At 47.1% G+C, this 12,326-nt stretch overlaps 1 protein-coding gene across 2 annotated transcripts in view; it reads left to right on the top strand.

Moving 5' to 3' along the window:
• KCND1 (potassium voltage-gated channel subfamily D member 1) overlaps nucleotides 1–5,641 on the top strand; it is a 71,503-nt gene extending 65,862 nt beyond the window's left edge. For both annotated transcript variants that reach the window (XM_081845141.1, XM_081845140.1), the window contains exon 7: nucleotides 3,893–5,641. In XM_081845141.1, coding sequence (XP_081701267.1) covers nucleotides 3,893–4,109 — 217 coding nt within the window. In that variant the 3' untranslated portion in view covers nucleotides 4,110–5,641. The remainder of the gene's footprint in view (nucleotides 1–3,892) is intronic.
• Nucleotides 5,642–12,326: the final 6,685 nt, after the last annotated feature.

Genomic DNA, 12,326 nt, shown 5'->3' with positions numbered 1-12,326 from the left:
ATGAACCCTTATATATAGTTTGGGTGCTTGCATCTGCACAGCCTAATTCTGGGCATGTTTACTGGGAAGTAAGCCCCACTGGGTATCCAGGACTGAAACCATTTAACAAGGGAACTTACCGTATTTTTCGCTCTATAAGATGCACCAGACCACAAAACGCACCTAGTTTTTGGAGGAGGAAAACAAGAAAAAAAATATTCTGAATCTCAGAAGCCAGAACAGCAAGAGGGATCGCTGCGCAGTGAAAGCAGCAATCCCTCTTGCTGTTCTGGCTTCTGGGATAGCTGCGCAGTCTGCACTCACTCCATAAGACACACACACATTTCCCCTGACTTTTTAGGAGGGAAAAAGTGAGTTTTATAGAGCAAAAAATACGGTATTTCTGAGTAGATGTATAGGATCACACTGCTAGCATCATGTATAGGGCGCTTCCAGATGACCTGTTTATTTGAGTATATCAAAGCAAGTACAGTGGTACCTCGGGTTACAAACACTTCAGGTTACAGACTCCACTAACCTGAAAGTAGTACCTCGGGTTAAGAACTTTACCTCAGGATGAGAACAGAAATTAGACGGCGGAAGCCCCATTAGCTAAAGTGGTACCTCAGGTTAAGAACAGTTTCAGGTTAAGAACGGACCTCTGGAACAAATTAAGTTCTTAACGAGAGGTACCACTGGTTACACCAGGGGTCAGTAAACTTTTTCAGCAGAGGGCTGGTCCACTATCCCTCAGACCTTGTGGGGGGCCGGACTATATTTTGAACAAAAATAATGAACTAATTCCTATGCCCCACAAATAACTCAAAGATGCATTTCACATAAAAGCACACATTCTACTAATGTGAAAACACCAGGCAGGCCCCACAAATAACCCAGAGATGCATTTCAAATAAAAAGACACATTCTGCTCATGTGAAAACACCAGGCAGGCCCCACAAATAACCCAGAGATGCATTTTAAATAAAAGGACATGTTCTACTCATGTAAAAGCACACTGATTCCCGGACCGTCTGCGGGCTGGATTGAGAAGGCGATTGGGCCGGATCCAGCCCCTGGGCCTTAGGTTGCCTACCCATGTCCTACACTTTCCAGTGCATTCTCTCCTTTCTTCTTCCTTATCACAAAGCATCTGATCTTCTGGGAAAGCAGACTTGTCGTGTAAGAGTCCCTATCAAGTGTAATGGTGCAACTTGAATTTGCTGATTATGTGATTGAATCCCACTCGAAAACAGTCTGGAGGCACCCCAAATTCACTGCCTGAGTGCCACTCCATACATACGGTCTGCTGATAAGAACGAGGTGGGCAGGACCTCATCACAACACTGCTTTCACCTCCTTGGGGAATCCCACCTCCTATTTCAAGGACCACAGATCTAAGGTTATACTGGATTGCGATCTAAATGAGTCAGCAATGTGGTGCTATTGCATTGGAGTGGACAGAAGGCAAAGGCTTTTTTCTTTTTCAGATTTTGGATTGACAAAAGCAGGATTGTGGCGATACGGGGCAGGGGCCACTGGCACCGCTATCGTGCAAGTTTAAATTTGTGCCCACACTTTCAAGAATGATTCAGAGGAGAAGTGAGACGGCGTAGGGTTTTGAATGAATGATGAATGAGGAACTGCCAAAGGAGCTGGACATGAATAGCTCAGGGAAAAGAAGATTAAGGGGAAACTCATGAAAGTGGCTTCAAATATCTAAGAGAGATGTCATGAAGAGGGAAAATGACTGACTGCTTATCAGCGCCCCGTCGGGAAAGGATAAGGACTGGTTGCAGCAAAGGCTTGGATCTCTGAAAATGTTTCCTGGTTGCGAGAACCTATGGGTGACAGAGCAAGCTGCAGAACTGGGGTAGATTAAGTCTGAGGAGCTTTGTGATTTGCAATGGACAACCTTTGACTGTTAAAAACCTCCTCTGCTCCCTCTGAGTAACCAGCTGAGCTACTGCTGCTGCTGGAAAGGAAGTGAGCACTCAGTGGCTGACGGACAAACACCTCGTGTGGAATCTGTGGAAGGACTCTGTGCATGGCTGAAAGAGGAGGCTGAGGAGAGAGGGGTAGGAACCAGAGCAAGGCTGCACAGAGGACAGGATGGCTGGGTGAAGGGGGACTGGCAAACTGGAAGAAAGATGGTTAGACGAGATAGAGAGTCAAGGAAAAGAGGGAGAGGATAAGAGCGGGGAAAGCCACTTAGTATCTAGTAGCTGTGCAAGAGATGCAGGCAGGCAAAGGGAATGAGTCTGAGACCCAGGAAGCAATGGGGACCCTGGCGATCATCTAGTCCAACCCCCTGAAATGCAGGAATCTTAACTAAAGCATCCATGATAGGTGACCAACCAGCCTCTGCTGAAAAACCCGCAAGGAAGGAGCATCCAGGGAGTCTGTTCCAGTGTTGAAAAGGGGAGATTAAGCAGCTTTTCAGCTACAAGTCTCCAGTACTGTACTGCTGAGCAGAACTGTATTGCTTTTTCTGTGGCATGGTTTAGAGGCCTTTTCCCCGAAGTGTGGAATCTGCTGCCACCTGCTGGCGGAAGAGCTGCAGTGCCACACAAACAGTGGTCAGTGCCTGGCTTCATGAGTGGCAAAGTGGAGGGAATCAACTTTGGTTGCTGCCTCCTATACTCCAGCCAGACACTGGTCATGTGAAGGAGCAACTGGTATCCCCCACCCTCCCCGCTTGGGCTCAAAACCACCTGCGAGCTGCATTCTTTGATCTTTGAAACTGTTCCCCCTAACCTCAGATGTGTGGCATCTGGCTATATCGGGATGATCACTGATGATGGACCAGCACTCTGCACATGCTCATTTGGGTGAATAGAGACAAAGAGTTTTTTTTTTTCCAGCACAGCTATCTGCTAACTCAGCATTGCCAAACTGATTGCTTTTTATCACCCTTCGCCGCTGTTGTAATCCCTTGCATACTTTCTAGCTGGAACCAAACTGTTGCTATCTGTTATTGCTTTACAGGTAGGTAGCCGTGTTGGTCTGTTGTAGTCAAAACAAAATAAAAAAAATCCTTCCAGTAGCACCTTAGAAACCAACTAAGTTTGTTATTAGTATGAGCTTTTGTGTATCTGAAGAGGAGTGCATGCACACAAAAGCTCATACCAATAAAAAACTTAGTAGGTCTCTAAGGTGCTACAGGAAGGAATTTTTTTATTTTGTTATATCTTTGCATTTCATTCCCCTCTGGCTCTGTTGTTTGCAACTTCGATTGTTTGTTTGCTTATGTTTATTTAAATATTTTGCTGTAAACTGCCCTGTGATCTTCAGATAAAGAGTGGTATATACATTTAATTAGTATTAGTTGTCATTGTCGTCGTCGTAATAGTAGTAGTAGTACTAATGGTTATAACCACACTCTAGGGCTGAACTTGGCTGGGGACTGCAGTTGCCGGCCCCTACTCTAAACCCTGTTCTCCAAGGCATCGTTTCCAAGAACAATGATGGGTTATGAAAACGCTGGCCCAAGAACAGCTTGACTTTTGCATGCAAAATATGTATTCGCAGATCAGCAAATATGTGCTCAATGTATTTAGTGGAAATGGATGAAACTGCCCCGGTGGAAATTGTCATAGGAAATGGATGGGACGATTCCTTTTAAAATAAAAGCTGGGCTTCAGATCTCCCAGCAAAATTGCATGTTCCCTCCAGATGCTGTAGGATTGCATTTCCTATCAGCCCTGGCTGGTAAGGTCAAAGGTCAGGGCTGATGGGGCGATGCAGACCAGCAACATTGCCCACTCCTGCTGCTGTGAATCATCAGAAGCACTCTTAAGTTAACCACCTCCTGTTGTTCCAGACTATGTGCCAGAACGGAGCCTGGGGAAGGTGCAGGTAACTACAGACCCCCCCCAAAGCCCCTTCCTAATCTTTCTTTCTCCCCTTCTTCCAGCCGCTCCAACCTGAACGCCAAGACCCACGACAACTTGAAGCTGAACTGTGACACCACAGACTTCACAGCAGCCATCATCTGCATCCCCACCCCTCCTGCCAACACGCCGGATGAGAGCCAGCCCCCCTCTCCTGGAGGCCCTGGCGGACCCCTGCGCAACTCCAGCCTGTCCACCCCCTACATACTGCACGAGACGGTCAAGATCTCCTCCTTGTAAGGGGAGACTGGGGCAGGGCGGGGTGCTTGTCCCGACTCCTTCCTCTGCCCAGAGTGGCTGCTGGCTGCCTGGGTCCTGCTTACGAGCCGGGGACGGGGTCCTCTGCCCGTGCCTCCCATCCCGCCCGTCGAACTGCAAGCTGGAGGAGGGCAGCAGGGGGCGTGTGTCGCGCAGTCCCTTCCTCAGAGGCAATATCGTTGGCCACCAACAGGGGGAGCTGGCGCATTGGGGGGGGGGTTCCGATGCCCGCCCAGCTCCCCCTCTACAATCAAAGCCATATAGGAGGGGAGGTGGGTCCCCGATGCTATGCAACCGCAAAGGGGTGGAGCGATGCGGGGGGAACTGGGTTCCGACAGGTGGACCTCAGTGGTAATAGGGAACATATCCCAACAGCGGGAACATATCTGGAAGACTTTTTTCACACTATACCAAACCTATTACTCCTTAGGTTGGGATCAGGCTGAGTCAAAATCCCTGGTTTGACTCTGAGAGGGGGTTTGGGGGCATTAAAGCAGCAGGAAGAGGGAGCGGGGGCTTCTGGGTCCTACCTTTGGCTGTGGGGGGCAGGGGTCTTAATAGTGGGACTGCAAGATTGTTGGGTGAGGGAGGTCAAGAGCAGGAGGTGTGCCATTGATGCCCATCTGCAGATGGAAAGGCGAGCTCTGAGGATCGAGGCTCTTTGATTCTGGTCCTAAGCATGATCAGAGTGGGGTATTACCTAGTGGTTAGAGCAAGGGATTCTGGAGTTTGTTCCAGCTAAAGATGAGGAAACCTTTGGGGGAAAGGGATGGAAATAGAACCGGCTAAGCTTCCAACCAGTTCCCGCTCCCCCCCCCCACCAATCTTCTGCCTCTCCTGGCTGAGCCATTTCTGGGACGGACGGAGCCTTAGAAGCCCCTGTCTCCCTGTCTATCTCTCTGCCTTTTTTCTCTCTCTGCCCTCCTCCCGATACCTGTTCTGTAACTTGGAAACTGCACTTTAAAAAAAGAAAAGAAAAATGTCTATTGCACCAAAACACGACACCTCATGGGAATCTCATGTATCATTCTCCCGACACCCCACACAGCCCTGCACCCCACTGCGTAGCATCGAGACTGTGCATGTGTATTATACCTCCGAAGAGTGGGATCCAAAGCCCACAGCTACAGAGCACCACATGGCATGTGCAGCCGTGTCCCCCATTCCTACCCCACCCGCCTACCCGGACGGAAGATACGCTGTGAAGAACTGAAGCAGACCTGCAGAGCAGGGCTGTGGTCTGTGGTCCTCCTCCTCCGGACATTTTTTAGGTTATGATCAAGCGAGAGAAAGAGAGACTTGGCTCTTGATCCTGAAAACCTCGCACTGTTCTGTGTGCTCACCGGAGAAGTAACCGAACCTGGCAGAAAAGCAAAGAAAAGGAACTTGGGTGGGATGGCGGATACCGTTCTAGGTATCGAGCGAGCCACAAGTCCCGTCGCATGCATCAAGCTGGCTGGCTCTCAGCATCCAGCAAAGGTTGCTCTCTCAACAGGATCAGCAATTTTTGTTTCGATCTGCTGGCCACTCTTTATTTTGCTCAGCGTCTTGGCTTTCTCTCTCCTGGCTACCGGTGGGGAGTCAGCATGGCCTTAGGTAGCCAGGAGTCACCTGTGAGTTAAGTTCAGAGAGGAGGCCTTGTCGGGGGAAGCAGCAGCAAATGAACGAGGAAGAATGGAGCGTGAGGATGCCTGGGGAACAAAATTCCTCTGGTTAGTCTCCAGCTCTAGCAAAGTAGGGGGATCCAAGTGGATGTGTTGAAGTTAGCATCCTTCTATAGGACCACGTGAAACATGGAGCGTACTTGGGCTGTCTCTCGCCCCGGACCCCACATTCATTTTCTAACCAGAGTTTTCCTTGCAGCAATTATTAAGTACCTGTAAATCAACATCTCCCCCTGTTGGATGGTTAAAGAAATAACAGTTATTTCAGGGCACTTTAATGCAGATCAATTAACTCAAATGCACTTTGAACAGAATCATAGTGTCTGCTAGTGGGAGCGATGAATGAATGACACGAGAAGAGGTGGAAATGTCTCATAAGTGGATTTAAGGACTGCCGCAAAGGCACAGAAGTGTAGAGAGGAAGTGAGAAGAAGGTTCCTTGAGCTGAATCAAACATTCCAGTGTCTATTTCTCTACTGCAAAAAAGTGGGGGAGGGATCCTTATACCCTAACAGAGGTTAAATTACTACTATGCACACTTAGGTGGGGTCAAGATACACTGAACAAAGTGGAACTTTTTTCCAAGCAAATTTGCATAGAATCAGGCTGGCTTCCGTTATGTAACTGTGAATGAAATCTCTACTCCAGCCACTTTCCTTTTAAGCAAAGACATGAGGATGCATTTGTTCTGGCTGTTTGTCACTCTTTTACACCTGGAACCACATTGAATGTGTCCCAAAACACCGCAGGGGTCACTCTTGACCCCCCACAGTGTGAGATGAGATAATTATTGGATGATCAATCTGTAGTTTACAGTTCCTGTCCCCCCCTGCTTAGACTGGGGTGCTTGAGAGAGACAGCATGGACAGATTTGGAGCAGAGCATAACTATTTCATTTCTCTTGAACATAAATGCTGCTCCATTTTCCCTGCTGGGTATAGCACAGAGGACAATGTCCCAAATTCCCAATGTTTAACTTTCTCAATACCAAACAAGAATACTCCAACCTCTTGAAACAGATAGCAATATTCCCAGGGTTTGACATATGCAAAGGGCAAACAGCCGTCTTCCATTTAGGGTAACCCAAGTCAAGAGCGGTGTGTGTGGGGGTGTGTGGGGGTGTGTCTTTGGAGCTGTTGTTCTTCCATCCCAGTCACACGCCTAAATTACTCAGTGGACTAGATTAGGTCTCCAGACTTTCTGGGTTCTAGCACAGGTAGAGTTGTTGCATCCGTGACCAATGCTCTGTAGTTTTCACAGGCAGAAATAGGTGACATTTCAGCTGCACCACATATTTATGTGGGGGAAACTTTCACCTGATGTTTCCTCCCTCACCCTGCCCCCCAAAAAACCTGTTCAGGGTTCAGACCATCTTTCAGGGGGCAAGTGGCAACCCTAGGTTTTGGGGGGGGAGGTGTGTATCTGTCCATGTGTCCATGCCCATGGCTAAGCTCCTCTAAGTGTAGGCCTCCTTGTGGAGGCTTGAATCATTGCTAGATTCAATGCCCCCACCAAAAGAAGGTCCATTTGCCTTCTCTTGCTTCCAAGTTTCCCAGTGTAGGATGGGCAGCACTGTGCCATACCAACCATTGCCAATCTCGTGCCTTCCAGATGTTCTGGACTGTGACTCCCATCAGCCCCAGCCAGTGGGAGTTGTAGTCAGGGGCTGATGGGAGTTGTTGTCCAAACATCTGGAGGTGTGAGATGTTGTAATGAAATGGAGTTCTACCACAAGGCAAGCTGCCCAGGGTATTCTGAGTGCCATTCAGAGGCAATGCAGGCTTTGTTGCAGCTGGCTAACTCCATGCTACTGTCATACTTGCGTGAGCACTGCTAACCTCTGAAGCGGGTCACATGTGGAACACTGCAGTGGCTACTTTGGTGACTAGGAGCAGAATCACAAGATGCATTATCCACCCTGCCCACTTCCAACAGGATTCAAACATACGCTGGCAAATTTGGGCTGCGCAGTGAGAGTTGAATGGGAGATCCTGCACAGCAAACCTACTTCTCCAAAAGACACTTGATTGGATGCAATGGCATCTAACCTCTCAGCAGACAAATCAGGATGGATGCTCATTAAACAGCTGTCTAATCTGGACACTTGCTCAATAAACAGGTCTTCTGAGAGGACTGCTTGTTACAGAAGTAACTGCAATCTTCCACATATTCCCTGAGAAACAAGGGGTGTGTGGGTGGGTGTGTATCTAGGATTTATTGCCAGCAGTTCCTGTTCACAGAGTATCTGTAACCCCTGTGAGCACAAGCCAATGGGGAGCCAGTGGTAGAGTATTTGCTTTGGGTGCAGAAGGTCCAATTCAATCCCCATGGCATCTGCAGCCAGGACTGGGAGAGACCCCAGGTGGATTTAAGGGAGAGCAACCAGTTCGGCCACACTGGGCATGGAGCCTTGGGGGTGCCGCTGGGGATGCTGCAACTATAATCTGGGAGAGGAGCACAAGAGGCAGGGGGGTTGCTGAATTTTGGCATCACACAGGGTGCTGCTGAAATTTGAGACCAGATCTGCTACTGTAGACCGATGGGTCCCCAACTCTACCCTCTCTTTACCTCTGTCCCACAAACAGAGATACATACCTGTTGTAGTCACTTATTTACACTTGGGGAAATGCCGTTTGTTCCTTTCCAGACTCAAGAAGCCAATTCACACAAGCAGATTGCCAAAGTTTGCCGGGCCAGTGGATCCACTCAAGAGTTCATTAAGGGGTGAACCACTTTTGTGAATGGCTCAAAGACATGTACACAAAGTACACTTCCCCTGTTTTTTGGCTTGTAAACCCCTACTCACCTGTGGCAAGCCAGATCCTTCTCCAAGGGATCAGGCAGGAGAGCCCCCTGCCCCTGGGCTGCCCTTTCAGGCCCATATTTTGCCAACAGTTAACCATAACTAATATTTGTGGACTTGACCAAAGCTGATTCCCCACTGAGTCCGCTGCCTTCTTTCAACAGTTTTGCTGTGGCAAAGGAAACATGACATGACTTATGAGGTGGGCATAAGGCTAAATAAACAAATTATTTACAATTGCAACAGTTGCATCACTAATGGCTCTGCGCACACTGTAGACTTTCTCAACATGTCAATTTGTTCACTAACACAGGCCCAGCAAAATAGTGTTTCTTTATTTCAAAACCTCAACATTTTGTGTGTGTTTTTTTGTTTTTTTGTAAAGAAAACCCTCTCGTGAAGGGGAGAGGGTGATGGAGAAACTCCAAGCATAGACTCCACTTTTACCCCTCCTGCAGTTAGAGACTTAAACATAAGAGCAATCCTTCACCTCCTCTACCTTCTTGCAGAAAGGAGTGGGAGGGATCCAGATTTTCCCATCAAAAAGGCAGCTCCTGCAAGCCACTAAACAAAATGGGAAGGATGTCATTTCCCTCCGCTCTGATCTTAAGGGTGCTGCTTGAGAGAAATGGAAGGAGCTGGTTAGAACCCATCACTGGCTGTTGTTCGAGATTTGATGGCCATACTAGGAACTGCTTTTCTTCTGCTGGTGCTGCACTGAGCAACTCCATATGGTCATGTACAAGGGAGCAAAGAATAAATCCCCTCCAGTGGAGGCCCTCGAGTGTCGTGTCTGTATGAGAATTCTAGCATGTCTGGTAATACTGCAGCAGAACCAGGTGGTAAAGCATTATCCCAGCTGTATAACTTCATGCTGCACAGTGGATGGTGTCTGAAGGCTCCTCCATGAAAAAAAAGCCCTCCCTATATCTAAAGAAGTAAAATGTCTAGGGAGGGAGAAGACTAGACAGAACCCTTTGATGCAGCATCAGAAAAAGCTCATGCTATTCTAGGCTGCATCAACAGAAGTATAGTCTCTGGATCAAGGGAAGTAATAGTACCATTCTATTCTGCCTTGGTCAGACCCACACCTGGAATACCTCTGTGTCCAATTCTGGGCACCACAATTTAAGAAGGATGTTGACCAGCTGGAACATGTCAGAGGAGGGCAAGCAAGATGATCAAGCGTCTGGAAACCAAGCCTTATGAGGAACCGTTGAGGGAGTTGGTATGTTTAGCCTGGAAAAGAGGACACTGAAAGGAGATGTGATAGCCATTTTCAAATACTGTTACATGGAATATGGAGCAAATTTGTTTTCCTCTGCTCCAGAGGGTAGAACCAGACCATTGTCTTCAAGTTAAAAGAAAGGAGATTCCAACTAAACATCAGGAAGAACTTTCTGATTGTACAAGCTGTTTGACAGTGGAATGGGTTCCCTTGGAAGGCGGTGATCTCTCCTTCACTGGAGGTTTTCCACTAGAGGGTGGGTGGCCATCTCTCATAGATGCTTTAGTTGAGATTCCTGCATTGTAGGGGTTTCGGTGACCCTCAGGGGTCCTTCCAACCCTACCATTCTTTGACCCTGACATGCTAATTTTCTGCATGAAGCCAGATTTTGTTGTTATAAGGAAGCATTCAAATATGCAAACGAAACAAAGTCATCTGCAGTGTAAAGTGCTGCAGTCCAATAAATGCTTTACCACTCAGTTCTGTTAGTGGTAGAAATTAGGCTGAACTTGATCCCTTACCATGGACAGAGTTGTCAGGGCTGGAAATGAAGACTTCTATTATCTGTAAATGTGCTGTGTGTGACCTTGGTCAAGTCACTTCAACTCAGGTTCCTGTTTGTGTACAAATGGGGAGAATAAAACTGACCTGAAGAGAGATTTATCTTAAAAATGTGCGAATGCAGGAGGAGAAAGTCTGGGGTGTTTGGGGGTCTTGGAGGGTTCATCACTGAGGTGCAATGAGGGAGAAGGTGCTGGAGACAAGAGATGCTTGAAGAAGGTGGATGCTACTGTAGTTTTGTGCCAATAAAGAAAATTGGATGAGAGCTCAAACAAAAGTCATGTGCTCTATTCTTATTCTAAGATTTGGAGGCGTATGAGGATTTGGAGATGGATGTAGCAATTTTGGGGGCCTACCAGTTCCATGTTTGTTAAAAATCATTTTCATGTTATTATAAGAAATATTACATGAATATTTTTCTAACCAAGTTGGAGGGGGGAAACTAGTGGACCATAATTCCTATTTATTAAAACTATGACGGCAAGGCTTAGATGGGGCCCAAGACAATTAATAAATCATCTGTGTTGGGGATTACACTCATATGAAGAAAAGTATCTGTGTAAAATTTGTAGACTGATATTAATGAGTGTAGAATTTGGGAACATTAGCATTTGATTTTGATTTTTTTTAAAGAAAGGAGCACTCTCTCTGACAAGCAATCTGCACATGAAGAAGAATGATGGTTATGAATTCCAAGTATCAATATCTCAGTGTTCAAGAAGTGAGCTCTGAGTCCCATCACAAATTAGTTGTTTTCTGTAAACCTGGTTGACATGGAATCTTAGAAATATAATTAAATTAAACCCAATTAAATAAGTATGTCAAGGCCGCCTGCCACATCACGCCAAGGAATTTGCAACAGGGGTATCCGGAGCTAGAATAGAGGGCTAAAATAAAAGTATGGAAAAGTTATGATTGTTTTCAATAAACGACACAAAAAGTCTGTAGGTTTGCATCCGGTTGTCCAATAAAAGGCTCCCAGCCCTTTAGTTATCAATGAAAGAGTGTGTGTGTGAGTGTGACAGACACACACAAACAGCGCCTTGCTATATCAGAAGGTCAAACCTCCAACTACTATTGCAAAAAACATCTGGCCAGATGCCTTCCAGAAGCACACAAGAAGGGCACAAAGCAAATACTGTCGCTTTCCCCTACCACTGCCCCCCCCTGCAACTGTTGTACAGAGACACTGCTTCTTAAATGTGGGTGTTCCATTTTGCTGTCATGAGCTGTAGCCCTTTTCTCCACGAAATTGTCAATCTCCCTTTAATGCCGCCGGCCACAAGCAACATCACAAATGGTGCTACCTGGTGCTACCTTGTTTATTGGGTTTTCTAGTCCTATGCATGAGCTCAGAAAATGTTGCAGAAGATTCCCCCTAAGACCACAGGTATATTAATTCCTGATCCCAAAGGGGTCGCAGCCTCAATAAGTAAGGCTTTTTAGAGCCCAAAGAGGCCAGATATATTAACAATTGTATTGCAGTAATTTAATAATTTATATAGAAAAATCTAATCGCTATAATAAATAAGTCTTTCCTGGAGCACGCAGATTCCTGCCTAACTGTATGGGATAAGGCACATTAGGGACCAATCAACCAATCAGCTTTATAAGATTCTATATGCCAACCAGCTGTAGGAACTCGTGTCCAATCTATCAATTTCCGACCCTGGGAATGCTCCAAGCCAATAGGAGGTAACCGGCCACTTTCAGCCAATCACGGTTCAGGTCTGTGCCCGCCGGCGAATGAAGAAACGGCAACTACTTTCTCTAGCCTATCGGAACAAGCTATGCTGACAAGGGGAACTATACTCCCGCCTCCCTCCTTCGCTCTCGCAAAAAAGGGACGGGGAGGAGGGCAAGTGGAAAGAGGCGGGACATCAACCCGACCGGCAGCGGCGCCAGCCACTCAGTGACGAACATCCGTCACCCCCGGCCAACGA

This window comes from Podarcis erhardii (genome assembly GCF_964252035.2).
Source record: "Podarcis erhardii genome assembly, chromosome: 17".
In the NCBI taxonomy this organism is placed as follows: Eukaryota; Metazoa; Chordata; class Lepidosauria; order Squamata; family Lacertidae; genus Podarcis; species Podarcis erhardii.
This window is presented reverse-complemented; position numbering and strand designations above follow the sequence as displayed.